Source organism: Arabidopsis thaliana (assembly GCF_000001735.4).
Source record: "Arabidopsis thaliana chromosome 1 sequence".
Lineage (NCBI taxonomy): Eukaryota > Viridiplantae > Streptophyta > Magnoliopsida > Brassicales > Brassicaceae > Arabidopsis > Arabidopsis thaliana.
The window spans coordinates 23,936,947-23,963,403 of NC_003070.9; the positions used below are offsets into that span (position 1 = coordinate 23,936,947).

Genomic DNA, 26,457 nt, shown 5'->3' on the forward strand with positions numbered 1-26,457 from the left:
ATTAATAAGGTATAAACAAAAAAGCCACGTGGCTTCTCTTCTCCACTCCTCTTTTTATTCCTTCCCAAACAAGAAGGTTAGTTATTATTATTTCCAGAGAAGCTTCTCTTTTGATTCTCTCGCTCTCTCTTTCTTCATCGCCTCTTCGAGCTTCGATGGTTGGGAATATTCTGGTGACCGGTGGTGCTGGTTACATCGGAAGTCACACGGTTCTTCAGCTTCTTCTCGGAGGCTATAACACCGTCGTTATAGACAACCTCGACAATTCCTCTCTCGTTTCGATCCAACGCGTCAAGGATCTCGCCGGAGATCATGGACAAAATCTCACCGTCCACCAGGTTTGGCTATCTTTTCCCTTGCTCTGCTCTTTGGATCATTGCATTCTGAGAATTTCGGTAATCATGACCTCAAAAATTGAGAGTTTTTTTTTTGTATCTCGATTTGCTTACAATGCTTTGGGAGTTATGTTTGATCAAATTGCTTTTAGTCGCAGTGGATTTCTGGATCAAATTGTGTTCGAGATTATCGTTAATCTGAGATTTTTGTTTCTGCAAATGTTAGATGGCTAATGTATCTTATACCTGCAGGTGGACCTTCGCGATAAACCCGCACTTGAGAAGGTTTTCTCCGAAACAAAGTGAGTTTTGTAGTAGCCTCTTCTTACTGATATACTCATTTCCTCGCAAAAACATGTTCAAGTTTAAATCTCATGAATTTTGACTTTCATTTCGTATTCTTAATAGACCTTATGATAATATATGTTGATCCGAAAAGCCTAGGAAGAGAGGACAGGGAAATTAGTTTTGTATGTTTCGTGCTAAGATCTGAATCTACAGTGAAATGCTTCTTGTTTCCAGTCCTCCAGAGATGTGATTTAGTGCTCTATGTGGCTGTAATCTAGGTTTGATGCAGTAATGCATTTTGCTGGATTGAAAGCAGTTGGTGAGAGCGTGGCGAAACCACTTCTGTATTATAACAATAACTTGATTGCGACTATTACACTTTTGGAAGTAATGGCTGCACACGGATGTAAAAAGGTAAAATCCCCTTTTGGTCTGTATTGCAGATTTTTGGTATTCCTTATGTATGTGAGTATGTGACAGTGAAACATGATTTAACTTTCTCTCATTGATCTCAATCAGCTTGTATTTTCTTCGTCCGCTACTGTGTATGGCTGGCCAAAGGAGGTTCCTTGTACAGAAGAGTCTCCCCTGTCTGGAATGAGTCCTTATGGACGGACAAAGGTACTCAGTCGTTTTCGATAGCAAAGTGGAAGCTTTTATTGTAGATTTGATTGGTATTTATACTGGAATGTTTCTCATTTCGTAGCTGTTCATAGAGGACATTTGCCGTGATGTACAACGTGGTGATCCTGAATGGAGAATCATAATGCTGAGGTACTTTAACCCTGTGGGAGCTCACCCTAGCGGTCGCATTGGTGAGGATCCTTGTGGGACTCCAAATAATCTCATGCCTTATGTCCAGCAAGTCGTTGTTGGGAGGCTACCTAACCTAAAAATTTATGGAACTGACTATACCACTAAAGATGGCACTGGTGTAAGACTTTCACATCCTTATACCACGATTCGTAATTTAAACTGTCCTTTAAATCCCTGCATCACTCTCACACAGACCTGCTTTTTATCGCTCTTCCACATGAATCATGTAAATCTTGAAATTTGGTCCATGGGTTGGGATTATCCAAGGAATTGTTTGCTCCAAATCCTAGATAGAATTGATTCATCACTAGAACTCTTAAGTATCATGATCATTTGATAGATTCACTTTTCTTGCTTCAATATTAAGTAATAACATGAGAATCAATTTACTTCCTCAATAGTCAACTTATCTTGACCCGATACTTTGTGATTTAACAATCTTGCTTTTATCCTTGGTGTGATGAGTTATATTGATCTTATCGGTCTTTATCAACTTCAGGTACGAGACTATATTCATGTTGTTGATCTAGCAGATGGCCATATATGTGCGCTTCAAAAGCTAGACGATACTGAAATAGGTATGCTTTTCTTCTTCTTTTCATAAGTACCTCATTGTCTCGACAATACATATCCGCTTATTTATACAAACAAGCTCAACTGTCTGATTTGGCTGTTGTGCTAGGTTGTGAGGTATACAACCTGGGAACCGGAAAAGGAACAACAGTGTTGGAGATGGTTGATGCATTTGAGAAAGCTTCTGGAATGGTAAGAAGATCACTTCTCTCCTTCTCTCTCTCTCTCTCTCGCTATACACTCAAATTCATAAGAGTGTACGCACACATATGTGTTGACTCTTTACATCACAATGACTTGATAGTTTGCAATAATGTGTACAGAAAATCCCACTGGTGAAGGTTGGAAGGAGACCAGGTGATGCAGAAACCGTCTATGCGTCAACAGAAAAAGCTGAACGCGAACTAAACTGGAAGTAAGTAAAAGACCCAACGAATGTTTTTATTAAGTATGTATCATGGACCTGTTTTGGCATAGTCTCTAAGAATGAAGAAACTCAAAATCTGTGGACAGGGCAAATTTTGGAATCGAAGAAATGTGTAGGGATCAGTGGAACTGGGCAAGCAACAATCCTTTCGGTTACGGTTCTTCACCAAACTCAACATAACGAAGCTAATGTATCCAACACTCCATTCTTTTTCTTTTGGGTCGTCGGCTGTTATCTTTATGTTACACACTCAGGTTTTAGCTTTAAAGCCTAAACACAGTGAGGGAGAAGTTACTTCTCTATTCATATATCTGCTTTCTCCTTTTGTAATTTATATATATCTTATATACGCATAGGTTTAACTTAAGCGGATCCTTTTGTTTTTTGGATTTGTATAATCTCTCTTAGGAAATTAATTGTCATGGGATTATATTTGTATTAAATAGAAACTGAATTCAATTTATTTTAAAATTGATTTGTATGCTATTTCAAAGTGTTTCTTTGTTGTTTGCATTTGCATTTCTTACTTCGGCTGTTTGTTTCATCATTTAGCATTTTCATTCAAATGATCCATTTACATTTGTTTGATCATTTGATATTTAAACTAAATGATGTACTTAAATGAATCTTTATTTGTTTGATCATTTTGTAGTTCATCCACATTCTCATTTCATTTATATAAAAATGACTAAAATACCCATATTTTTATTTTGACATGTTTTCATTCTAACAAATGATAAATAATTTTGCTTTTATCGTTTTAGTGGGTAAAAATAATTTTACGGTTTTGCCGAAAAAATATTTTGCGGTTTTGGCGTGAAAACATGATATTACGGTTTTGACGGGAAAACATGATTTTGAAGTTTTGGCGGGAAAACATGATTTTACGGTTTTGGCGGGAAAAATATTTTACGGTTTTGGCTAGAAAATATGATATTAAGGTTTTGGCGGAAAAACATGATTTTGAAGTTTTGGTGGGAAAAAATATTTTACGGTTTTGGCGGGAAAAAATATTTTACGATTTTGGCGAGAAAACATGATATTACGGTTTTGGCGGAAAAACATGATTTTACGGTTTTGGCGGGAAAAAATATATTACGGTTTTGGCAGGAAACATGATTTTGCAGTTTTAGTGAAAAAATATGATTAACGGTTTTGGAGGAAAACATGATTTTAGGATGTTGACGGGAAAATATGATTTTGCGGTTTTGGCGGGAAAATGAATACAATTTTGACGTAAAATAATAGTCCGTGATTTCCAAATTTTTAATTTTTTTTGGTGCAATATGTAATTTAAAAAAAATATTAAATAAAAATTTTATAGAAAATTAGTATTATTACAAATGTTATATTTGTCATTTATTTTTTTTACTAAACCATCTTCATATAAATGGTCCAATCAAGTTCATCCAAATGAGTTTTAAAATTTTGCCTAAACTTACAAAGTCATTTAGATGGATCATCCAAGTGATTCATCCAAATGATATGTTAAATTGTCAAAAACAAACATCATTTTTTTCTTCGTCTAGATGATTCATCTGGATGGAGAAACAAACATGGTCTTCTTCTGCTAACAAGGGAGTGTGCTCTTAACTTCTTATGATAATGATTCATGACCCATGAGCAAAGTAAAAAGGCCCAATTACAATTGCAGTCCACAAATTGTCTTTTCACTTTCAAGTACTAGTGTAAGCTAACCTAACTGTTGAAATGAAGAAAAATTACAAAGAAAAAGGACAAACAGATATTGAAGAAAAATACACAAATCTCAAGGATAGTGGGAGCTCTCCAATGATGTGACTTCACTTTCTCTTTTATTATTTTCTTCTTTCTCCTTTGTTTAACTTCTTGAAACTACAAAAGTGTCGAGATCTATTCAAATACATAAACACTACAAATTCAAAACGTATTTACTTTTTTTTTGGTATATTCTCTTGCTTTATGAACATTTAACACTTTTTCTTTACATCCGAATGCATGCAAACAAAACATTTTGTGAAATGGAACATGTAACGTAAAAAAAAACATACTCCCACTTTCAACTTAACTAAAACTAAAACAAAATAAAGGTTCAGCCATATTCTCAGGAAACACAGCATTTTTGGGCTTAATTGAAGGAGAGAACTTGACCATTTGTGTAAAAGAAAATTAATAAACTACAGAAAATTTAATTAAGCTAAGGATGTGATGTATTGCTAATTTAAGTAACCTATAAACTTTATTCTTTTTAGTAGAAAAATAAATAATTTATACAATTACTAATTAATTTCCTCAAACTTAAACATGGGCTACAACAAAAAATTAGTGAAAAAGGGGAAAAAACTAAATAAAACATCAAAAATGGAGAAGATAATAATAATACGGGAATTAAATTAGCAATGGAAACCCAAGACGGAACCATCGGCAATAGAGACGGTGACTCGACAATCCGATTTAGCAACCACGTGATGTGTGAACACGTGCAGCACTTTGACCCGACCCGCTAACTCCATCTTCGACTCTATCTCCATTGTTGGTCCGACCCGATTCCCATACCCGAAACCCGGATTCGCATATCCATCTCCTAGCGTTGGCCCCGTCCCTCCTCCGCCGAATGGCGTACCCGGAAATCCCGGCGGACCTCCGATTCCAGGAAACCCCGGTGGACCCATGCTTCTCGGGTTACCTGGAAAAACCGGTGGATTTGGGTTTCTCGGAATCACCGGAGCACCTGGATTTCTCGGTGGATTTATTGGAAATTCCGGCGAGCCTGGATTTCTCGGTATAATCGGAGCTCCTGGGTTTCCTGGAAACTCCGGCGAGCCTGGATTTCTCGGGAAACTCGGAGGACCCGGATTCCCAGAAAAATCCGGTGAACCTGGATTTCCCGGTAAATCCGGCGATTCTGGATATCCTGGAAAATACGGTGAATCTGGGTTTCTTGGAGTTACAGTGAAATCCGGTGGACCGGGAATAATCGGAGAGTCTGGAATAACGGCGGCAGAGACGGTGGAGATAGCGGAGGAGGAAGGAGGAGAAATAGGGAAAGAATGAACGGTAAAAGTGGCGGCCATGTATTGAATCCGACCCGAATCAATTTTACCGGCGGGTATGAACATAAACCCGACTTGATTACCCGAATAAAGAAGCTGAATAGAGCTGTCGTAATGAGAGAAAACGGCACGGTTAGGGTTTCTAACGGCGACGTACTGAGAGAAGGAGAAGTTAGCGGTATTGTTTGAGACGGCGAATGAGGGGAGTTGGACGGCGTTAACGGAGATCTTGGGGTCTTTTGGTTTGAAGACTGTGAAGTAAACGACAAGGAGAACAACGAGTAAGATGAGTAAGAAGACGGTGGCGACGGCGCAAGAAGCTAAATTAGTTCTGCCGGAAGAACGGCGACGATCGTGAGGCTTGGCCATTGTCGAGATCGAAGAGTGTTTGGAGACGACGATAGCGTTGAAACCGAGACACTGTGAGAGTGTGAGTGAGAAAGTAGAGTAGAGAGGGTACAGTACTTCAAACTAAAAGCGAGAGAGCATTTATTAATTGTCTGTACGACAAACAAATCATCAAATCCTTCCTTCACTTCATTACCATTTTATTAATAGACTTAACTATAAAAGTTTCAGTAAATTTGTAGATTAGATTGTTTTGACAAATGATATTGTCGAGTTGATTAATTTCACCACTCAGCTTATTGCATTAATCAAGAATGTTTTTCTTTTTCGTATTTAATGAGAAAGATATTCAAAATTAGAAATACAAGGTTCCAAAGTCACATGATCCCTTTTTTTGTGTATTTTTCCACATGAGTGGGTGAAAGCTGTTTAAAGTCCAATTCAGTGAGATTTGCTCTTTTATTGCAAGCCTTGTATTAGAGAAATTGTTTTATTGCACACTGCAGTAAGTTTGGTTTGATCCCACTTGCAAAAATTATCACTAAAGCGAAAATGACACAAATGCCCATCCGGGGACATTGAAAACAGGCCAGAGATAGGCCCGCGGTCATTGAATACAGGCCCGATTTAGGCCCATTATATGTCATTCTTAATTTGTAATTTGGTTTCATAATGAACAAGAATGTCTTAACATCTTCCTTACCACAGCACAATTGGATGATACGAACAAATTAGCAACAACGTTTAATTTATGGTTTAGGGAAAAAAACACAAAAGCTTAAAGGCTTCTTTCATGGAAGGAAAAAATTATCCAAGAAGAGCCTATCAACGTTTTTCTCAACGAAAACAAACATAATAGATACATTACATCATATACATATACATACCATAAAACCAAACTTTATTATGTACTTAAGACTGGTTACTTAGTTAGCTCGTCCAGACGACGATCCATGGCCACAGATACTGCTTCAAGAAACGTAGCCTCGCTTGACGCAGGCAACACCGAGTTATGAGCTTCTCTCACTATCTCTTCAATCGCTGAGTCTTTGTTCACCGTTTCTCTGCACATTACGCTTCCTATTTGATATGGCGTCAGGTTTCTCTCAACGCCTTTCTTCAGCAGCATCGTGGAGATACGTAGAGTGCGTGAGACAGCTTCAGGAACATTCCAGCCATGGAGTTGCAGAAGCGCAATGTCTTGTTCGGAGTCTAGAGAGTTTATGTAGTCAATGGTGTCTGCAGAAAACGGGAGTTTCGCTTGCGGCCAGTAGAGCCACTCAAATGTGCAATCTTCAAACTGCAAACCCACTTCAATAAATAAGTTTCACTTCTATATTTATTGGAGGGGTCAGTAAATGTTGAAAGAATTGTGAGAGAAACTTACATTCTCGGGCAAACAATAACCATGATCGATGGGAATAAGAAGAGTTTTTCCTTCTTCGCTTTTCCCGGTCAATATGTTTCCAGCATGTCGATCTGCATTTGCCATTCTTATGTCAAAGACACAGATTTTGTGCACTTCCTCAACAGGAAACGCTCCAGGGCCGATGTCTTCGCAGCTTCCATTGTTCTTCATGAACATTTGCAAAGAACCAACTTTGGCATCTTTTGTAGCACAGCTGCTGAACCCATTTGGGTAGTTATACACTTTGTGTGAGCTTCTGACCATAGCAGTTGGTGGCACACCGGCAAAACCCATAACTTCTTTAGACACAGATCTTAGTCCGCTCTTTGGATGATCTAACAAGTAAGCTGCAACTTCTCTTGTTGCCCCTTCTCCTACTCTAGTTCCTCTCTTCAATCCCTGACCGTCTGATGACACAGGAAGCTGCTGAGGATTGTTCACAGCCATTGGTTCTTCATCCATAGGCTTGAACACAGATACATAGTTGAGACCTGAAGAATCTTGCATCAGATATGTCCCTCCTGTCCCTTCAGCTGATCTCACTGGTGGACTACCTTTGTTCAACCCATCAACCGTCCGGTCAATCATATCCTCGAGAACCTCAGGTAATTTCACATCGGGGTTAAGAACAACGGCTCTAACAAGGAGTCTTTACCAGTAGCAGTGTCTTCTTCTCTTTTCACCGTGTCTTCCACCGATTTCTTAACCAGCAAATGGATTACAGAGTTTCCATCTTTACAAATCCCATCAATGATTCTGTTGTCATCAAGCTTCTCTCCTTTAAACAAGATCTCTTGATCATCAACCTCAGGAAACCCTTTACCCTCTTTAGAGATCCGTTTCTTCAAATACCCAACATTTCTACGACGATCCACATGAAACTGAAAGACCTTGCCGCAAGTAGTAATCACAGTAACAAGCAAAGGATCATAGAGCTTAAGCACCAAATGCAACACACTACCACCAGTCACACCATAGTCCTTCACACGTGAGGCATTCCTGGCAAGCTCTCGACCACTGAAAACAAGTTTCTGTCTTCTAACCCTAAAACCATTACAAGTCTGGATCCTAAGTTTAACCTCAGCAATAGAATCAGACTCCAAGATGAGCATAGGCATCGTAGAACCAGAAACACTAAGGAACACCAAAACCGATTTAACAGAGTAATGCGTCGTCGTCGATTGTCCGAAACCACCAACAGCAAACGCCGATCCTCTATGAATCGGGCTTAAAGCAACATCAGCAACAGACATTTCCTATTGAAACAAAAAAAACCTAGCTCTAATCCAAATCTAAACAATAATCTTCTCGTACGGGTATCAATAAGAGACACCCTTCCATGAAAAGAATCGATCCAAATCCTAACAACAACAACTAGATCAACCCCTCCCTCACGAACCTAACAGAGACGAACCCAAATAAGTACACCTATAAATTCATGAATCTCCTCTTAAGCAACAACAATCAAACGAAGATCGAGGAAATGGTGATGAAATTGAAGATCTTTAGATCTCAAAACCACAGATTTCTGGAAAGATCGTTGTAGATTTTTCGGATCGATGATTTTTTTTTTCCTGAGGAATGAATTGAAAAAAAATCGCTAAAAGAAAGGCAAAGTCTAGATTTTTTTTTTTGGAAGAAGGAGAGAGCTCTTTCTTTAAATAGACGCGCTTCTTAGCCTTTTCCGGATTTTGTATATTCTTAACGCCGTTACTTTTCACATCTACGACCGTTTCTTTGCATTCATTTTATTTTTTATCCATCAAATTTGTTTTATAAAATAAGTCATCGAATATTCCCTTTATTTTTATACTTTAAATTGAATTTCATTTATTTTAATATCTCCTAAAAGTTTAAAATTTATGGATTGATAAGTACCATTTATAATTTCTCCATTTAGAAAAATTAATTGTTTTGATTTACCCATTCTTATGATCTTATCTGATAAACGGAATAAGGGAGACTATGTAACGTGGTGATGTTGCCGTCATTAATCTAACGGGAATGTTAACGTGGCTTTTGGCTTGCAGGCTAACGACGGTATTGTGAGTCATTCTTGCAATGATATCTTGCCACGTGTGATTCTTTGTAAAGGGAACAAAAACTAACCATTAATTAAAGTGATTAATCATTTTCTTTAAAAGAGATTGGAGGGATTAATCAGAGACTTAAAATACTAACATTTAGGAAACTTGAACTGGTCTGAAAACCGAGATTATTGCCGTTGCACATGGATGGGTCCTCTTTCTACAAAAATTCATATCTCAAAAGCCTAAATCATCATTATACATTAGTATATCTTTATAATATTGTATGATTTGAAAAATATCTAAATGCATTATGAGTACTAATGAATCATGTAGGTTCGTAGAATCCTCCTCCTATATTACGATTACCCCCATTCAACAAGTACCATTCACGAAATCTTTACATTTCTAGCTTTGAATTATTTAATACACCATTAACATAATACTAATATATTACATAATCTCATGATAATTATATATATAATTTTCATTTCACCATTGATGACAAAGAATTTTGAAATTGTTTTATGAACTTTCAATAATGCGAACGTTTCAAGGGAGTTGTACCACGAAAGAAGGTTCAAAGGAAAAGTGAGTCATAACATAACATAACATTAAAGATACAACAAACGTTTCTTTCGACAAGATTTCTTGACCAGTTCATGCATCTACCATCCGTAGCTAAATTTCTGATCCTTTTTTAAGTAATACAATATCTTTTTGATGTTGTTGTCAATATATGATTAAATAGAATTATAAATTATTTGATGAAACGAGTTGTGTTCAAAATTAGACTCTGATCGATATGCATCACCAAAAATTAGCTTAACCAGAATTAAAATATGGTAAAAATCTTAGAGCATCCCCAGCGTATATCTTAGCCTAATCTTAGCAAACATCTTAGCATTAAAAGCAATTATAATTAATCAAACCAATTAAGATATGTATTTTAACTAAGATGTTTTTCTTAAGGTAAGAATGACACATGTGTCATTGGAATAGTAATTTGTTAACCAAAACAATGTTTTGCAATAATTTGATTTTTATCTTCTTAAGAAGGGATTCTTAATCATTGGAATAGTAATTTGTTAAAATCTTCTCTAATTTTTCTTACCTTCAAAACAGTGAAATTTTAATTTAAAATAACGTTAATATTCAAGGTTAAGAAGTAATTGGTTCTTAACTATTAGAGATGATCTTACATTATTACTATATTTTATACGAAATCAACCAAGTATCATCTAAGCTTTAATAAGAGTAGTTGATAACATCTGGTATGGCCGGTGGTTTTCATCTGACAATAAAATAATATGACCTGACGTATTTATATACATTTCAATATTTGTAAGAAGATAAGTTAATGTTGTCACGATTATTGTTGGTACATGAATACAACAACATCAAAAGATAACTATTTAAAATTCAAAACCAATTGGCCGCACATATATCGACAGTTCGACACACGTGTGGACCCGACGTTGCTACTGCAGTGGCTCCTCCTATAGCCGTTGCTCACCAGTGACCGTTAAGAGTTCACTTTTCTTTATATTTTGAGATTATTGTCCACAACGCCATTTTTCTAAAAAGCCATTTAAATGATAAAACCTTAAAGAAAATTGTTATTTCATTGTAAAAAAATTCCCTTAGAAATAGATTATCAACAAGTAACTAAACGACCGAGAGACATAATCGAAACAAAAAGAATTGCAAATTGTTTCAGCCTTGTACCATATAATGTCGAATGAATTCCGAATTATACATAAAAAGGATTAAAAGACCTCAAACGTATAATTCGAAAAAGCCTCTAGCTTCTTCTAAAGATTTCCTCTAGTCTTCAACTTCAGAGTCGAGTACAAAGCTTGGAAATGCTAAAGTCACTTCCCTATAAATCATAGAAACGACGACGTACTTACTTTATATGTCAATAAAAACAAGAAAGAGAAATATTTTTGAAATAAAAGTCTACTTGAGGTAAGGCAGAGTCATGTTCTTGAGGATTGAAGGATTCTTAGCAACGAGCTCTTTCCACTCTTCTTCATCAATCTTCCCATCTTTGTTTGTATCAACCTCGAGCATCGTCTGTTTGTAAAAATCGATTCACAAATTCAACATCATTAAGATATTAAATATATATCTTTAACAAAAAAAAGATATTAAATATATAGGAATATTAATGTCATAATAAGAAAGATAAATAGATTAAAATTAGGTATAATGTTGCGTGACCTGTTCCACGATAGCTTCAATAGATTCTTCCGAGAGTTCTAAGTCTGTTTCACCAAGTAGTGCGCCAACCATCTTCTTCAGCTAATTTCCAACCAAAACATTTTACACATCAAAATGTTTGTGTATGCATCTCCAAACATCCAAAGACATATATGATAATATATATATGCACATATTTTGATATGGAAAGAATAATTTTGTGGTTTTGGAAGGTTGCAATCTATGTTCTACAACTTTGCAATCTGAACCAAAAAATGAAAATTTGAAGGTAAGATTTTTCAATTACTATTTACTTGTTCGTATAAAGATTTCACCGTTTTATTCAAAATTCTTTTTTAATTTCTCCATTTTTTTAATAGTAGAATTGATGAGATCTATAGCATTTTATCAGTACCTCATGGGGCTCGATGAAGCCGGTTCCATGGAGGTCAAAAAGCTTGAACATAACTACAACATTACAAGCGATTTACTTCATCTATTAGACACGTAAATAAACACGTATATTTTCATGATCCTAAAGTGTAAATAACGTACATGCAGATTTTTCATGTTCGGGAGTGTATGGATGGAATATGCTAAGGGAACGAACAAATTCTCCAAACTCAATCACACCGTTGCGTTTCCTATCAAACATATAAAACACCTGCATGCACCACTTTTTCCGAATTATTTAGCTAAACACCTTTTTTATTTTTCTTGACGTCAATAATATTCATTGAAATATGTAATTAAACAAAAAATATGTTTATATATAATTAATTATGCAAGTATAGAACAGATATACGAACCCTGTCCGCAAATAGATTTTGCATACTGCCGTTTCTGAACAAAGCCAGAAGAAACTCTTCCTGCTCATAAAATATTAGGTCATGCATGTAGATGCAAATCAAATCCCAAAAAAAATGTGATTTTTAGATTTAATATACAATTTTTTTTTTGTATAAATGAAAAACCATTTAAGAAATAAATGTTACCTTATGGATTAGACCATCATTGATAATAGATGTACTTAGCTTCTTGAATAAATCGTGTAAAGCCTCAATCTCATTCACGGTGACTGCATACATCAATTATACATAAACTCTATAAATAGCTTCATAAAATGCATCTATATACAGCTCATATTCGTTTATAGATGATCGTTTATTAACTCTTCTTTATCTTTCGTAATTAATTATGTTATTCAATTTTTACATAGAGATGTTGCGGTTTTTGTTTGTTTGGTTTGACTTACAGGGAGTTTCGGATGCAAGAACATGAGGATCCTCATATCCACGAGGATGCTTTGCTCGCTTCAACGAGAAGCATTTCACGAATGCCAACATTCAACAACTTTGGTAAATATAGAATAATTTTTTGTGCTGCTAAAATAACCAATAAAAAAAAAAAAGTTTCAGGCTCCTGATCTTGATTCAATGATCCGTTGGAATTCGCAATGGTAGATAAGAGGAAATGATAGTTACGGTGGACTAACAAATAATTAAAAGATTTATATGAATCTGGTTTAGATCTTTATGATCCGATCATCTTATGTTAAAAATGACGACAAGGAACGAATCAAGAACATGCATATGATGAGATCATAACAATTAATTAAGAAGAAGACTTGAAATTAATTAAGATCGATACATGGATGGGCAAACCTAGTAACAATTTAGAGGTTCTCATAAATTCCTCATAAAACCTATATGATCATCATATAGTAATCCCCAAGAAAGAGGCCAAGATCTTAATTAAGAACAATAGGCTCAATTAATTACAAAATTAAAATCTTATTTGGCAGGAAAATAAAACCCAAATAATCAAGAAAGATTCGATTCAAATGATAAAAGTCTAAAAGTGAAAATACCTGGATGATCGATCTTGTGTTACAAATTGGTTGTATTTAGAGGGTTGTTGTTCTTCCAATATTTCTAGAGAAGACTTTAGATATACGGAAATGCCTTATGTGATATCGACGGAAAACAAAAAGCTTACTGTATACTTCATTAAAAATTCAGCAATCATTAAAAATAAAATAAATTAAAGAATAAGTTGTGACTGTACGATCTTTTTATTTGACAATTTTTTTTTTTTCGGTTTCAATTTCATAAACAGATAATTTGATAGGTGTTCAGAAAAAAAGAGAAAATTTGATTTTATTCTTCTTAATTCGTTTTTATAATAATAATAAAAATTAAAACAAGAAAAAATAACACGTAAAAAGAGTATTGTTAGTTGTTATTCACGCGCTTTGTTCTTATTAAAATAAAAAACCGTTGGATTATTCTTCTTTTTCTTTACTTTCTTTCCTAATTTTCTAGGGATTCATTAGAAAAATTCTTTTAGGTTTTACAATCTTTGAAAGAGAGAAGATAGTGCGTGCGCGCGCGCGACGCCATGGATGGGAAGAGTAATAATCATCATGATCTTTTTGCGAATGAGAACGAAGAGAAAGAGGTATTCTTGAGTCTTGAACCCTAATTTTGTTGGAAAGAATGATGTGCGATGTGGTGCGATACTTTCTCTCTCAAGTAAGACCATTGATCGAGGGAGATTTTCGCAAATCCCAGCGTCACCTTCACTTGGTGAAAGGGGAAAAATCGAAGATCCTCGTAAAATTGATGCTCAGAAATTAGATTCTCCACAAGCAAATTGGTGTAGTCATTGTAGAAAAAACGTTATCATGACCGAAGGCGAAAACACATATGATAAACCATTTAGTTCTGATTGTTCTGATTTAAACTCAAACATAGTTCTGATTGTTTATCGTGAAACGAAAAAACATAGGATAAAACAATGGTCAAAATAGTGCCGACTATTCATACTAACATGGTTCATTTCTTGTATTGTGGGGACTCCTTATGTCAAAACAATGTTACGAGGTTCTTCTTGATGACACTATTGAATCCAAGAATTATGAAAAGCTTCTTGATCTTTCAATATCACGTGCTCAGAGACAAATATTGTAAGATATGATTAGATGCGGATAACTATTATCATAGACAAGTGGAAAGATTATGATTCACATGTATATATTATAGATCATGAATTTGATCATCAAGATATAGATTTTTCAAAAGTAATTTGGTGTGTTTTAGAAAGAATGATCACATAAAGCGCACTTATAATGGTCCAACAACTTGATATGCTAACTGATAAGGATAATGGGTGAATGAATTGGTAAATACGATCTGCCAAAACAACAACAACAAAAACCAAAAATGTCAAAAACAGAAAGACTTACTTTATTATATATGTAACCTGAGTGAGTTGATGAAAAATTCTGATCCTAGAACGTAAGGAGAGTATACAGGTAGTTTCTGTATCTCGCTATGGCATGATTCACCCAAAATAGGCTGAAACAGGTCGCTAACAATTCATCCCTTATCACTTGAGGTGATGCTTCACCAGCTTCTTGTTCAAAGAGAGACTTCCACAGGTTAGAAATGTTAAAGACTCGATGGTCTCCCTCACAAAACCATTAATTAGCCTTTGTAACATCCTCTGCAGACCTCAGTTTATCCTCTAGCTTCATCAGCACTTGCTTGTACTTTGCAATAAGCCAACGATAATAGTCGATCATCAAAATAAGAGCTATCATTTCTTCTGAGAACTAAAACATGATATCTATTAAGACAAACTGTCGGCCCATTTGTCGGCCCATTCACAACAGAGATTTTGAATTTTCTCTTTGAAACCCTCAAGTGTGTTTTTCTTAGGCTTGGTCGATCTTTAGCCGTCTTCAACATCAAAATCAATGGAGGAAGAAGAAGCGAGACAAGTGGTGATCGACAATGATCTGAAGAAGAAGATCAAGGAAACGGTGAAGAAGATCCTGAAACGGTCGAGTTTACTTGAGATTACAGAGATTAAGGCCCGAGAAGAAGCTTCATCTGAGTTGAATCTCGATCTTTCGCGAGATCCGTACAAAATCATCGTCAGAGAAGCCGTCGATAGTTTCATCGAGAAGGCGATTATGACAATCGATACTGAGATGGGAAAGCTTCATACTCAGATTGTAGAAGATGTTGATGGAGAAGTAACCGAGAATGCCACGAAGACGACTACGAAGAAGAAAAAGAAGAAGAAGGCAAAGAAGAAGGTGGAAGAAGAAGAGTCATCACCTGCTTAGGTAAATTTTATCATCTCAGATAAATTTCATCTTTGCTCAGGTTTTTGTGTAATTTCAACGATGAATGATGTCTTTAGTTGAAATTAGTGTTTTAGCCATTGATACTACACTTCAAGTCAAAGTGTATCAGACTCTGTAACATGCTCCATCAATAGTTATATGTTTTGTTACTTAAAAAATTGATGATTGTCTAATTCATTAGGACATTTAATTTGCCAAAGAAAAACTTGGTTTTGGTGAAATTGTGATACTCAAAAGATTCAAGTATATCAAAATGAAACCTCTTTTTCCAATGCTATATATTCTCTTTGTGTTATGAAATGCATTATTTTTGTATCGACCCTTCAAATGATAATGACATTTGCATATCTTTCTTCGGTAGAGTTTGACATATTTGCATTTAGGAGAGACGACAATTAGAAGATTGAATTGTCAAGAATATGATTGACTCACCACGTAGATTACACTGAAGCCACAAGCACACTTTGTGGTGGTCGTCATTCTAATTCTTATTATGATCGTTTCACAAATATTCATGGACTCGAATAAATCCACAATTGTATACTAAGCATTATTCTAGGAAGGATACAAATTGATGCAAAAAATATTTAGATAAGAGAATGCTCTTAGACCACACAAAATGCTACCCATCATTTTCTTGTTTTCTTCATATAGTAAACACAAAAACATATACAAAGAAAACTGAACAAAATTTGAAGAGTTATTAAAATGGGGTGTACATCTTCCAAGCAAGCAAAAGCTAACGTCGTCGCCGACGTTTACAAACCACCGCCGTCTAGTTTCGCGGTGTTTGATGTCAACGCCATCCAAGAGCCATGGCTAAAATTTGAACATGAAGATGATGAGAAACCGCCACGCTCCACCGTCTTCGACCGTCTCGACGAGGATGATGATGATGATGATGATGATGGTGATGACGCTCCTAAAACATGGGAAGAAGTCAGCAAATCTCTAGAAACTAAACTTAAACCTGCCGCCGTTAAACCGCCGGAAGTAGACTCTGTTAAACCTCCGGCGACTCCTCCACGGCGGCTTCCGCGGAAGAGCGCATCGTTCCACACACTGGACGAGCTTGAAGTGAGGGCCAAAAGAAGCATCGCCGCGCAAATCCCGACGACAATGGTTAAGCTTAAGAGAACCGAGTCGATGTCCAAGCTAAGACCCGAGTCAGATGATCGAACCGAGTCCACTCAGTCGTCCTACTCGGGGCCTCGGTCAGTGAAGGAGAACATATTCGTCAAGAGAGACAGAGAACGGAGGGAGAAAGAAGGGAACAAGAAGCCGGTGATGAACTGGGACCCACTTAGGGAGTTCCCGGAGAAGTGTCCGCCGGGAGGAGGGGAAGGTTTGATTGTCTACACGACGTCGTTGCAAGGAGTGCGTCGCACGTACGAGGATTGTATGCGTGTGAGGGCCATCATGGAGCAGCAAGGAGTTGTGGTGGACGAGAGGGACGTGTCTTTAGACGCCGGAGTCTTGAGCGAGCTTAAGGAGCTTCTCCAAGACGAAGCATCAGTGGCGCCGCCGCGAGTGTTTGTGAAAGGGAGGTACTTGGGAGGAGCAGCGGAAGTGACAGCGATGAATGAGAACGGGAAGTTAGGGAGGGTGTTGCGGTGGGCACGTGTGGAGAGAGTAGGGGAGGAAGGGAGGCTCACGTGTGAAGGGTGCGGAGGAGCGAGGTGGTTGCCTTGTTTCGAGTGCGGCGGAAGCTGTAAGGTGGCGGCGGTTGGGGCGGCCAAAGGTGAAAGGTGGGAGAGGTGTGTCAAGTGTAATGAGAATGGATTGATTCGTTGTCCCGTGTGTTTTGTTAATTAAGAACATTATTAGTTTACACAAGCAAATAGAGGTGTGTCAAATATACTTTGTCCCGTTTGTTTTGTTATATGTATGTGACACGTTTGATTTTGTGGAATTGAAAATGATTTGAAACTATGCTAGGATTTTCATAAAATGTTAAAGCATGAACGTGAACCATTATAATGCTAAGCTTGCAAGGTCTCTCACTCGTATATGTTGATGGTTTTGATCAATTACGTAAAGGAGTTCAACAATCTCACTAATTTAAGTTTGGATCGTCAGAAGGTAAAAGCTGGCAAACAAAGTCACTTCTGCCTGAATACTTTACAAATTTGTTCTTTGTTGCTATTTTGTTTGATTGTTATGCATCCGTTGAGGATTTTGTGCTATGAAACAGAGTAATATGAATTCCATCATTATAGTAACTATGGCAAGTTAGTGTTAGTTAAAATCTTTTAATGAAAATGCATACAAGTATGCTTCTCAAACTTAGCTTTAAGAGTTTCTCACAGTTACATAAGAAAGCAGAGCAATGCACAAAAAAAGATACAAAAAAGATAGATTTACTTTTGTTCTTACAAAGAAACAAAAAAAGAATCTGACATTTTTCTCACATACACAATGTTCATGGTCTTCAGTTGTACTTCCTCTTCTTTATCTTGAAGGAAGATGATCGGATAATGTCATCGTCGGCAGTGAGAACGGTCTCGAGTGGAACTATTGATTCGGGTTTGGTGAAGTAAGTGAAGAGAAGGTAGATTCCATCCAAGTAAGTGTTGGTTTCTCCAGCTTTGTTCTTCTTTCTTATGCTGTAAGCCAACGGAATCACTCCTCTGTTAAACACTTCCACATACATTCCACCTCCTGCCACAAGCAACTGCCACACACACCAAAAAGAAATCCCAGCAACATAATGAATCTTTCAGAGTCTGCACCAACTAAAAACTTCCACTACTCCGAACATAAATTTCAGAATTCCTCATTAGATTAAACATGTGATATAGCGTAAAAGAACCCACGCGTAAACCACAAATGATAACTGTGTATTAGCTCGTTTCGAGCATCAAAGGACATTTCAAGAATTGAGTTAAAATGTTATGGTAAAACATGACTAAAAAACTAAGAAGTGCACTAAGGGCTCCTATCTTGTTTCAAATGGTTGAGACTTAAAGAATTCACAGCCCACAGAAGGATGAGATTTGCTCTTAGAAAGTTAAACTCTTTACTTCAATTTTAACAAGGAGTCGTCACAAACATTCAATTGATAGCTGCAAGTTACACAACTCTACATTGAAACCATTTTCTCTTGCTTTGTCATTAACGTGTAAGAACAGACACAAGATACAACTTTTAGTGATCTCTTACTCAACTTCTAATTGAATCCTAAAATCTCTTTCTCTCTCAAATAATCAAATTTCCCTCTGACATGAAACAGAAAACAGGTAAAGTTGGAGACTTTTACTTACCTCTTCGTATTTCTGGGTAAGACCAAGCCGTTCATCTTCAGACATGTCTGGTCTCAAAACCGCCATTGTTTCGTACTGCCTGAGCCCAGGTGGGCACTGAGGTTCCGGTTTGTCTTCAAGGGCAGTTGAGACTCCCGACCCGGAAGGAGAAGTCGGGTCATCATCCGACCCGAATCCACCTTCAAAGAAAGTTCCAGAGAAGTCAAGAGCCTGAGATTTCACCACAAATTGAGAGCCATCTCTCTTCTGTATCGAGGCACACATAGGTTTCGACTTGGAAATGAATGGCCTGAGAGAGTGGGAGAATGATAGCAGCGGCTGCGAAGATACATTAGGCAGAGGGCAAATTGTGGAATTTGATACACACAGCGAAGACGCCATTGTTGTGAGATTGTGAAAGCAAAGAGGAGATGAGAGAGTAAAATTTGGATAAGAGATGATGATGGTACACATTAGTCAGAATTCTATTGTACACCATGGGCCTTTTTAGGTTATTGGGCCTGTTAAAGGCCCGTTTTGTAAAGACAATTATTTCTATCTGTATTATTTGTCTTCGCGATCAAGCCAGTTCTCGGAGCAATCAAATCTATAAGAAAAGAATCGTCGCCGGTGAAGAGAAAAAACCATAGAAGCGATGGATCCGCAGCTAACTGAAGTTTCACAGCAGTTCGAGAGATTCAAGGCGGCGTTTGCGAGGAAGGATTACAATACCTGTAGCGATCTGTTGTCTCAGCTTAAGGTCTACATCTCTCTCTCTTCTTTGAACCCTAATTTGTTTCAATTCACTTCTTTGCATATCTGCTTATTGAACCAACTTTGGGAAAATTGATGGGTTATGTCGCGAGAGTTTAAATCTATGAGAGCTTTGATTTATTGAAGTGAGAATTTTTAGCATATAAGTGTGTTAAGGATCTTTTAGAAGAGCTAAGTGCTATGAAATTTTTAACTTTCTACTTTAAGGGATTGTTGGGATTGGTTTAGATTTACAATTTACTGGTGCGAGTCTCTGATGTCGCTGGGGTTTTGTTGTGTTCTTCAGGTTCTTCTTACCAAATTCACAAGTCTTCCTCCATTGTTCGAGAATTCACCTAATGCAGCCAAGGAATTGACTATTGCAAGTAAGTTTCTCTTTTTCATTATTGGTTTTACATGAGCTATTTGCTAGTAAGTTTAGAGTTTTGCTTTCAATTGCATGGAGTGTTTTGGATTTGTCTATTCTCATGAGTTATTTGTTAACTATACTTAAATACCACTGAAGAGTGTCTGAGGGATTGTACTGCTTTAGTTTGTCTGTCTATCCCTATATGTATACATTAATCGTTGAATGCTGCATTGGTTTGGATTGAGTTATTGGTAATTTTTGTTCTTATTGATTATCCGTTTCTAAAACTTTGACAATTGGTGTATTCTAGGGGACATTTATGAGCATGCTGTTGTTCTAAGCGTCAAAACCGAGGATCAAGATGCTTTTGAGAGAGATTTCTTCCAGCTGAAACCTTACTATGTGGATGCCAGGTAAAGAAAGAACCAACTGTCTGAACATTATCTTTTTCATTTTCTTTTGGTCTAACATATCTTCTTTTCCTCTGCACCAGGAACCGTATTCCTCAGTCTCCACAGGAGAATCTTATCCTGGGTCTTAACCTTCTGAGGCTGCTGGTACAAAATAGAATTGCTGAATTCCACACCGAGCTTGAATTACTTTCATCAGCTACACTAGAGGATCCTTGCATCAAGCATGCAGTAGAGCTTGAGCAATCCTTCATGGAGGGTGCCTATAACCGTGTGTTGAGTGCTAGACAGACCGCGCCTGATGCAACTTACGTCTATTTCATGGATCTCTTGGCAAAGACCATAAGGTAGCATCAATGAGTCTGTCCTTCTCTGAATTAGTTCAGTCTTATGTCTTCTCGCGTGTTATCTCACCTTTTTATTGTTATGACTGAATTCACAGAGATGAAATAGCTGGATGCAGCGAGAAAGCTTATGATTATGTCTCTATCAGCGATGCCCGGCAGATGTTGTTGTTCTCTTCTGATCAAGAACTCTTAACCTATGTCACAGATGTAAGAGAAAAAACATTTTGTGCAAAGTTTAGAATCTTTTTTAGTTTCATGAACCATTGACGCGATTTAGGTTTTATCAAATCTTATAGGAGCATCCTGAGTGGGAAGTGAAGGAAGGGTTTGTTGTCTTCCAGAAAGCCAAAGAAACTGCACCGTGCAAAGAGATTCCGTCTCTGCAACTCATCAACCAGACTCTAAGCTACGCCAGAGAGCTGGAGCGTATCGTGTAAGATTCGACTTTTCTCACTGCTTGTCTCTTCTCTTCTGTTATGTTCCTGGAAATCTCTGGGTCAGAAAACTTTGTTATCATGTAATGACCGATATTGAGCGACTCAGTATTTTCTCCGGGTCAATGAGACTTTGTTGTGATATCAATCTGTTTTTCCATATCCTTTTACGTTATATTCTATTGTTTAGTGTTCACTCGTTTTCAATTGGAGACTCTGTCCTCCTCACTTTGATGCTTTGCTTGAACATGATGTCCATAATTCTAGGGGTGTTCAAAACTAGGTATAGTTTGGAATTCAGAGTTACCGTGGTCCGGGATACTCAATTTCGGTTTGGTTTGCGGTGGAATGTTTTAGTTCAGTTTGGTTATTTGAATTTGGGTTTGGTTTAGTTGTGGATGAAAAGGACAGATTTGGAGAGCCTCTAACGTAGTGTAGCCGGGGCCTTCCTTCCTTTGATGAACAACCTAGTCCAAATATGGAAGAAGGAAGGAAGGATTGTCATTACAGAACAAGGGACACACAATTGTCAATTGCCAAACACTCATCAACTTGAAACAAGTGGGGATTTACGTTGCAAGCATTTCTTCTCCTTGGGGTTAAAATATTGATTAACAGCTAAATAACAAATTAGGGAAGTTATTATAACATTAAAAGAAAGAATAATCACGATTAGATGTCCCCACTAGGAAAACAAGTTACTGTTAATAAAAATTTTATGTATTGCAAAAGGGCTTAAGTAAGGATCCACTTTGGGTAAGTAGTTGAAAATGGCTGAGTAAGAATAATCACGATTAGATGTCCTCGCTTTTTTATTCATCTCCCAAAGCGAGATTCGTTTTTTTCATTGTCGTCAATTATTGCATTGTTTATCATAATTATTTGCTAAGAACATCATTATTATTGAATAAATTATAGTAGTCGTTGTTATTCTACTCACCCACAACACGCACTTAGTGCCTAATTACGTCTTAATTTAATATTTTTTAAAGCTTTTAGGCGCATAAAATATGCTATGACAACTTTGTTCATGGTGGTGGACGTGTAAGAAACGTCTAAAGATCTACTCTATATAACATAATCAATTCGTTTTTTGAAATGTGATAAAAACAAACCTTTACCATATATTCGCCTCTGGCAGAAACAATGCATTTGGAATAAAATAGAATCGTATCACAGCATTTAAAAACGATTATTCAAATAGTCTAATAGTATTTATTCACACCTTTATGTTTTATGTATATCGAATTTTGTCAAAGCCAATATTCTAGAGATGGTCAATCAATATCAATACAGTTTTTTTTTTTGGCCAATGTTCTAATATTCAAGTTTGTTAGTATTAATAGAAAAACAAAATTTCGATGCCTTTTGTCTCATAAAAATATTAAAGAAAATAATACAAAGAATAAAGAATTTGCATGAAATGGGAGATATTCTAGTGGTTGGGGTAAAATGGTACAGCGTGGAATCAAATGTCTTCAACAAAATCAAATTATTTTATCTCAAAAAGATTTAAATCCCAATTTAAATAATATTACAACTTGTCTTCTCCTCTTATTTCTTCTCTCTCTCTTTCTGTTGAAGAAGCTGAATCAGAAGAGTTTTTTTTTGCTTCAAAAGGAGCTCCGGCGAAACTTCCGGAGATATTAACACTTACTCTGACGAGTTTTTGTCTCGTCTTACGTCTTTGCTGCTGCTGTTGATGGAACTTGACGACTTGGATCTCAGCGGTTCTTGGCCGTTAGATCAGATCACTTTTGCTTCAAATTTCAAGTCTCCTGTCATTTTCTCTTCCTCCGAACAACCTTTCTCTCCTCTCTGGTCCTTCTCCGAAACTTCTGGAGATGTCGGCGGCGAGCTTTACTCCGCCGCAGTAGCTCCCACTCGCTTCACCGATTATTCCGTCTTACTCGCTAGTAAGTCTTCATGCAAAGTTTAGATTCTAGAATCCAATTCAGATAATGTAGTGAATATGCTTCAATCTCTGGATAGTAATATTCTCCTTCATTGGAATCTTATTGGAACTTCACGGATTAGTAGAATTTAGATCTGGAATTTATAGAATCAAATGAAATGCAGGTTCTGAATCTGAAACCACGACCAAGGAGAATAATCAGGTTCCTTCTCCGTCATGGGGTATAATGCCTTTGGAGAATCCAGATAGTTACTGTGCCATCAAAGCCAAGATGACTCAAGCGCTTAGATACTTCAAGGAATCTACTGGACAACAACATGTTCTTGCTCAGGTTTGGGCGCCTGTCAAAAACCGTGGTCGATATGTTCTTACAACTTCAGGACAGCCATTTGTTCTTGGTCCCAATAGTAATGGCCTTAATCAATACAGGATGGTTTCATTGACGTATATGTTTTCCCTTGATGGTGAACGGGACGGAGAGCTCGGGCTTCCTGGTCGCGTTTTCAGGAAAAAGTTACCTGAGTGGACTCCTAATGTGCAGTATTACTCCAGCAAAGAGTTTTCAAGGCTTGGTCACGCCTTGCACTATAATGTTCAGGGAACTTTGGCTTTGCCTGTTTTTGAACCATCCAGGCAACTCTGTGTAGGAGTTGTCGAGCTTATTATGACTTCTCCGAAGATTAACTATGCTCCTGAGGTTGAAAAAGTTTGTAAAGCGCTTGAGGTTTGCCCTTGTTTTCTCCTTCTTTTTTTAGGGTTCTTTATCAGTTTCCTTTGATCTTCCCGTGACATTGTTGTTTTCTCTTGTGTTGCAGGCCGTGAATCTGAAAACTTCGGAAATATTGAACCACGAGACTACTCAGGTTATCTGCGAGTCCAATGTCAAAAATCTCGAGTATTCTTTCAGAAACTTTCAAGAACTGTCTTGAGTTCATTTAGTGCTGTTCCTTCTCGTTTTGACTCCATTTCTTTTTGACTTCTCCTATACCAGATCTGCAACGAGGGTCGCCAAAATGCGTTAGCTGAGATTTTGGAGATACTGACAGTGGTGTGCGAGACCTACAAACTGCCTTTAGCCCAGACATGGGTCCCTTGCAGGCATCGCAGTGTTCTAGCCTTTGGAGGTGGTTTTAAGAAAAGCTGTTCGAGCTTCGATGGAAGCTGTATGGGGAAAGTCTGTATGTCTACTAGTGATTTAGCGGTTTATGTTGTTGATGCTCATGTTTGGGGTTTCCGAGACGCCTGTGCTGAACACCATCTGCAGAAGGGACAAGGTGTTGCTGGGAGGGCGTTTCAGTCTGGAAATCTATGCTTCTGTAGAGATGTTACTCGGTTCTGCAAAACCGACTACCCATTAGTACACTATGCACGGATGTTCAAGTTGACGAGCTGTTTCGCGGTCTGCTTAAAGAGCACATATACAGGGGATGATGAGTACGTTCTTGAATTCTTTCTTCCTCCAGCCATCACAGACAAGAGTGAGCAAGATTGTCTATTGGGTTCTCTGCTTCAGACAATGAAGCAGCACTATTCGAGTCTCAAGGTTGTCTCTGAAACTGAACTCTGTGAAAACAACATGTCTCTTGAAGTCGTGGAAGCTTCGGAGGACGGAATGGTTTACTCGAAACTTGAACCAATCAGGATACATCATCCAGCACAAATCTCTAAGGATTACCTTGAGCTCAACGCACCCGAACAGAAGGTGAGCTTAAACTCTGACTTTATGGAGAATAATGAAGTTGATGATGGGGTTGAGAGGTTCCAAACGCTTGATCCTATACCAGAGGCCAAAACAGTGAAAAAATCAGAAAGGAAGCGTGGGAAAACAGAGAAAACGATCAGTCTAGAAGTGCTTCAACAATATTTTGCTGGTAGTCTAAAAGATGCAGCAAAGAGCCTCGGAGGTATGTTCTTAACTCTGTGTACTAATTGTAATTGTTGATAACAAACTCTAAAAATTTTGTGCTACTTTTTTCCAGTTTGCCCAACAACAATGAAACGCATTTGCCGACAACACGGGATCTCACGGTGGCCATCTCGAAAAATCAACAAGGTGAACCGATCTCTCACACGACTTAAACATGTTATAGACTCGGTTCAAGGTGCTGATGGATCACTCAACTTGACGTCCCTCTCTCCTCGCCCTTGGCCTCACCAAATCCCTCCAATCGATATCCAATTAGCAAAGAACTGCCCTCCAACTTCTACATCTCCCCTAAGTAATCTCCAAGATGTCAAAATCGAAAACAGAGATGCAGAAGACAGTGCAGGTTCATCAACATCGCGTGCTTCTTGCAAAGGTAAAGTAAAGCCTTTTATCATCATCATCATTTCTGCATATTGCCAAATCTCAATATCCATCACCATTGATCTCATCTGTCTCGTGTTTCACAGTGAATCCTATTTGCGAGACGCGTTTTCGGCTTCCTACACACAACCAAGAACCATCCAGACAAGTGGCCTTGGACGATTCGGATAGTAGCTCTAAAAACATGACAAATTTTTGGGCACACTTAACCTGCCAAGATACAGCTTCTCCAACAATTCTCCAACATAAGCTCGTGAGTATAAAGGCAACGTACAGAGAAGACATCATCAGGTTCAAGATCTCACCAGAGTCGGTAAGCATTACGGAACTTAAGCAGCAAGTGGCCAAAAGGCTGAAGCTCGAAACGGCAGCCTTTGAGCTCAAGTATCTAGACGACGATAGAGAATGGGTCTCCGTCTCATGCGATGCTGACCTCAGCGAATGCCTCGACACGTCTGCAGCAAAAGCGAACACACTGAGGCTCTCAGTACATGACGTGACTTTTAACTTTGGGAGCTCATGCGAAAGCTCAGAGGAAACTATGATGTGCTTGTGACAATGCTTCACTTGTATACAACTTTCTTGTATGGATCTGAGAGTTTTGTTTCTTATTTTTCTCTGGAAACATGTCTTCTTTAGAAGAAGGTTTTAGTGTTCTATTTTTTTATAAGATGTATAAAAGCACACTTCTCCACATCAATAGATGTTGATTGGAATAATGATATATAATTGTTATTATTTACCTATGTGACTTAGCCTATTACTTGGATTGAATTGATTTCAAAATTAACATAAGTGACCAAATTTATACAAGTGACCAGTTTTGAGTAATTTAGGGGAATGGCCAACTTTATGGAGGTTTTGAACTCCCAAACCTACTCGCTGCTTTCCCTTCTTATTTCGTGAGCTTTTGGGCTAAAAGTTTCTTATTAGTTGTGTAATTGTGTTAGTATATTTTCTCATTGGTGGAAGAAGCAAAGAAATGGCATGTATGACAAATTCAATGCCGTTCATTTTAGTGGTATTGTTCCAAGTGGGGCTAGCAGCAGTGGACATTCTCACA

At 37.5% G+C, this 26,457-nt stretch overlaps 10 protein-coding genes and 2 long non-coding RNA genes across 17 annotated transcripts; 7 read left to right on the plus strand and 5 right to left on the minus strand.

The window, feature by feature from the left end:
- Nucleotides 1–28: 28 nt before the first annotated feature.
- RHD1 (NAD(P)-binding Rossmann-fold superfamily protein) lies at nt 29–2,953 on the plus strand. The gene is made up of 9 exons (NM_105119.5): nt 29–338; nt 588–637; nt 902–1,037; nt 1,143–1,244; nt 1,330–1,557; nt 1,939–2,017; nt 2,122–2,204; nt 2,336–2,427; nt 2,526–2,953. The coding sequence occupies exons 1-9, from the start codon at nt 156–158 to the stop codon at nt 2,617–2,619; spliced, it is 1,047 nt and encodes a 348-aa protein (NP_176625.1). The 5' UTR covers nt 29–155; the 3' UTR covers nt 2,620–2,953.
- Nucleotides 2,954–4,651: 1,698 nt separating this feature from the next.
- AT1G64450 (Glycine-rich protein family) lies at nt 4,652–5,954 on the minus strand. The gene has a single exon (NM_105120.4). The coding sequence runs from the start codon at nt 5,838–5,840 to the stop codon at nt 4,812–4,814; it is 1,029 nt and encodes a 342-aa protein (NP_176626.1). The 5' UTR covers nt 5,841–5,954; the 3' UTR covers nt 4,652–4,811.
- Nucleotides 4,818–5,472, plus strand: AT1G64455 (collagen triple helix protein; the record flags this gene model as incomplete). The annotated part of the gene is given in 2 exon segments (NM_001334161.1): nt 4,818–4,888; nt 4,905–5,472. The coding sequence occupies 2 exon segments, from the start codon at nt 4,818–4,820 to the stop codon at nt 5,470–5,472; spliced, it is 639 nt and encodes a 212-aa protein (NP_001321480.1).
- A 583-nt stretch (nt 5,955–6,537) lies between the features above and the next one.
- On the minus strand, nt 6,538–8,864 carry AT1G64460 (phosphatidylinositol 4-kinase gamma-like protein). Its single transcript, NM_105121.3, is given in 2 exon segments — nt 6,538–7,119; nt 7,207–8,864. Coding segments are annotated over 2 exon segments (1,652 nt in total). The 5' UTR covers nt 8,481–8,864; the 3' UTR covers nt 6,538–6,741.
- Nucleotides 8,865–10,847: 1,983 nt separating this feature from the next.
- Nucleotides 10,848–13,415, minus strand: CBL8 (calcineurin B-like protein 8; the record flags this gene model as incomplete). Of its 4 annotated transcripts, none has more annotated exons than NM_001334162.1 (9): nt 10,848–11,136; nt 11,221–11,333; nt 11,481–11,561; nt 11,875–11,927; nt 12,015–12,123; nt 12,269–12,328; nt 12,455–12,537; nt 12,715–12,844; nt 13,330–13,415. In NM_001334162.1, the coding sequence occupies 8 exons, from the start codon at nt 12,803–12,805 to the stop codon at nt 11,082–11,084; spliced, it is 645 nt and encodes a 214-aa protein (NP_001319319.1). In that variant the 3' UTR covers nt 10,848–11,081. The 4 variants fall into 4 exon arrangements, with proteins under 4 accessions (NP_001319319.1, NP_001322653.1, NP_176629.1 ...); NM_001334163.1 differs by having other exon boundaries at nt 10,888–11,136; nt 12,715–12,841; nt 13,330–13,394; NM_105123.2 differs by lacking the exon at nt 13,330–13,415 and having other exon boundaries at nt 10,995–11,136; nt 12,715–12,805.
- Nucleotides 13,416–13,847: 432 nt separating this feature from the next.
- AT1G08683 lies at nt 13,848–14,053 on the plus strand. The gene has a single exon (NR_139477.1). It is a non-coding gene; the product is annotated as an other RNA (long non-coding RNA).
- On the minus strand, nt 13,848–14,160 carry AT1G08677. Its single transcript, NR_139476.1, has one exon. It is a non-coding gene; the product is annotated as an other RNA (long non-coding RNA).
- Nucleotides 14,161–15,186: 1,026 nt separating this feature from the next.
- AT1G64490 (DEK, chromatin associated protein) lies at nt 15,187–15,893 on the plus strand. Its single transcript, NM_105124.2, has one exon — nt 15,187–15,767. It carries the CDS (start codon nt 15,220–15,222, stop codon nt 15,592–15,594), a length of 375 nt encoding a protein of 124 aa, NP_564835.1. The 5' UTR covers nt 15,187–15,219; the 3' UTR covers nt 15,595–15,767.
- Nucleotides 15,894–16,152: 259 nt separating this feature from the next.
- AT1G64500 (Glutaredoxin family protein) lies at nt 16,153–17,664 on the plus strand. The gene has a single exon (NM_105125.3). The coding sequence runs from the start codon at nt 16,324–16,326 to the stop codon at nt 17,428–17,430; it is 1,107 nt and encodes a 368-aa protein (NP_176631.1). The 5' UTR covers nt 16,153–16,323; the 3' UTR covers nt 17,431–17,664.
- A 189-nt stretch (nt 17,665–17,853) lies between these two features.
- On the minus strand, nt 17,854–19,358 carry AT1G64510 (Translation elongation factor EF1B/ribosomal protein S6 family protein). Of its 2 annotated transcripts, none has more exons than NM_105126.4 (2): nt 18,879–19,314; nt 17,854–18,289 (listed from the first exon to the last, which is right to left on the minus strand). In NM_105126.4, exons 1-2 carry the CDS (start codon nt 19,257–19,259, stop codon nt 18,047–18,049), a joined length of 624 nt encoding a protein of 207 aa, NP_176632.1. In that variant the 5' UTR covers nt 19,260–19,314; the 3' UTR covers nt 17,854–18,046. The 2 variants fall into 2 exon arrangements, with proteins under 2 accessions (NP_176632.1, NP_001322828.1); NM_001334165.1 differs by having other exon boundaries at nt 17,857–18,289; nt 18,879–19,358.
- On the plus strand, nt 19,323–21,515 carry RPN12a (regulatory particle non-ATPase 12A). Its single transcript, NM_105127.4, has 6 exons — nt 19,323–19,617; nt 19,918–19,996; nt 20,291–20,393; nt 20,474–20,737; nt 20,833–20,944; nt 21,034–21,515. Exons 1-6 carry the CDS (start codon nt 19,513–19,515, stop codon nt 21,172–21,174), a joined length of 804 nt encoding a protein of 267 aa, NP_176633.1. The 5' UTR covers nt 19,323–19,512; the 3' UTR covers nt 21,175–21,515.
- Nucleotides 21,516–22,680: 1,165 nt separating this feature from the next.
- AT1G64530 (Plant regulator RWP-RK family protein) lies at nt 22,681–26,137 on the plus strand. Of its 2 annotated transcripts, NM_001334166.1 has the most exons (7): nt 22,698–23,087; nt 23,251–23,417; nt 23,516–23,810; nt 23,902–23,949; nt 24,078–24,990; nt 25,066–25,386; nt 25,481–26,135. In NM_001334166.1, exons 2-7 carry the CDS (start codon nt 23,404–23,406, stop codon nt 25,948–25,950), a joined length of 2,061 nt encoding a protein of 686 aa, NP_001323413.1. In that variant the 5' UTR covers nt 22,698–23,087; nt 23,251–23,403; the 3' UTR covers nt 25,951–26,135. The 2 variants fall into 2 exon arrangements, with proteins under 2 accessions (NP_176634.1, NP_001323413.1); NM_105128.5 differs by having other exon boundaries at nt 22,681–23,087; nt 23,251–23,810; nt 25,481–26,137.
- Nucleotides 26,138–26,457: the final 320 nt, after the last annotated feature.

What these genes read in the sequence shown, in the direction of transcription:
- RHD1 (NM_105119.5), top strand. Translation starts at nt 156, where the DNA reads ATGGTTGGGAATATTCTGGTGACCGGTGGTGCTGGTTACATCGGAAGT. An exon ending in GCTAGACGATACTGAAATAG is followed by an intron (nt 2,018 to 2,121) that starts GTATGCTTTTCT and finishes CTGTTGTGCTAG; the next exon opens with GTTGTGAGGTATACAACCTG. An exon ending in GAACGCGAACTAAACTGGAA is followed by an intron (nt 2,428 to 2,525) that starts GTAAGTAAAAGA and finishes ATCTGTGGACAG; the next exon opens with GGCAAATTTTGGAATCGAAG.
- AT1G64450 (NM_105120.4), bottom strand. Translation starts at nt 5,840, where the DNA reads ATGGCCAAGCCTCACGATCGTCGCCGTTCTTCCGGCAGAACTAATTTA.
- AT1G64490 (NM_105124.2), top strand. Translation starts at nt 15,220, where the DNA reads ATGGAGGAAGAAGAAGCGAGACAAGTGGTGATCGACAATGATCTGAAG.
- AT1G64500 (NM_105125.3), top strand. Translation starts at nt 16,324, where the DNA reads ATGGGGTGTACATCTTCCAAGCAAGCAAAAGCTAACGTCGTCGCCGAC.
- AT1G64510 (NM_001334165.1), bottom strand. Translation starts at nt 19,331, where the DNA reads ATGTGTACCATCATCATCTCTTATCCAAATTTTACTCTCTCATCTCCT. An exon ending in TTACCCAGAAATACGAAGAG is followed by an intron (nt 18,290 to 18,878) that starts GTAAGTAAAAGT and finishes TGTGTGTGGCAG; the next exon opens with TTGCTTGTGGCAGGAGGTGG.
- RPN12a (NM_105127.4), top strand. Translation starts at nt 19,513, where the DNA reads ATGGATCCGCAGCTAACTGAAGTTTCACAGCAGTTCGAGAGATTCAAG. An exon ending in CAAGGAATTGACTATTGCAA is followed by an intron (nt 19,997 to 20,290) that starts GTAAGTTTCTCT and finishes GGTGTATTCTAG; the next exon opens with GGGACATTTATGAGCATGCT. An exon ending in TCTTAACCTATGTCACAGAT is followed by an intron (nt 20,945 to 21,033) that starts GTAAGAGAAAAA and finishes CAAATCTTATAG; the next exon opens with GAGCATCCTGAGTGGGAAGT.
- AT1G64530 (NM_105128.5), top strand. Translation starts at nt 22,874, where the DNA reads ATGGAACTTGACGACTTGGATCTCAGCGGTTCTTGGCCGTTAGATCAG. An exon ending in AAGTTTGTAAAGCGCTTGAG is followed by an intron (nt 23,811 to 23,901) that starts GTTTGCCCTTGT and finishes CTTGTGTTGCAG; the next exon opens with GCCGTGAATCTGAAAACTTC. An exon ending in ATCGCGTGCTTCTTGCAAAG is followed by an intron (nt 25,387 to 25,480) that starts GTAAAGTAAAGC and finishes CGTGTTTCACAG; the next exon opens with TGAATCCTATTTGCGAGACG.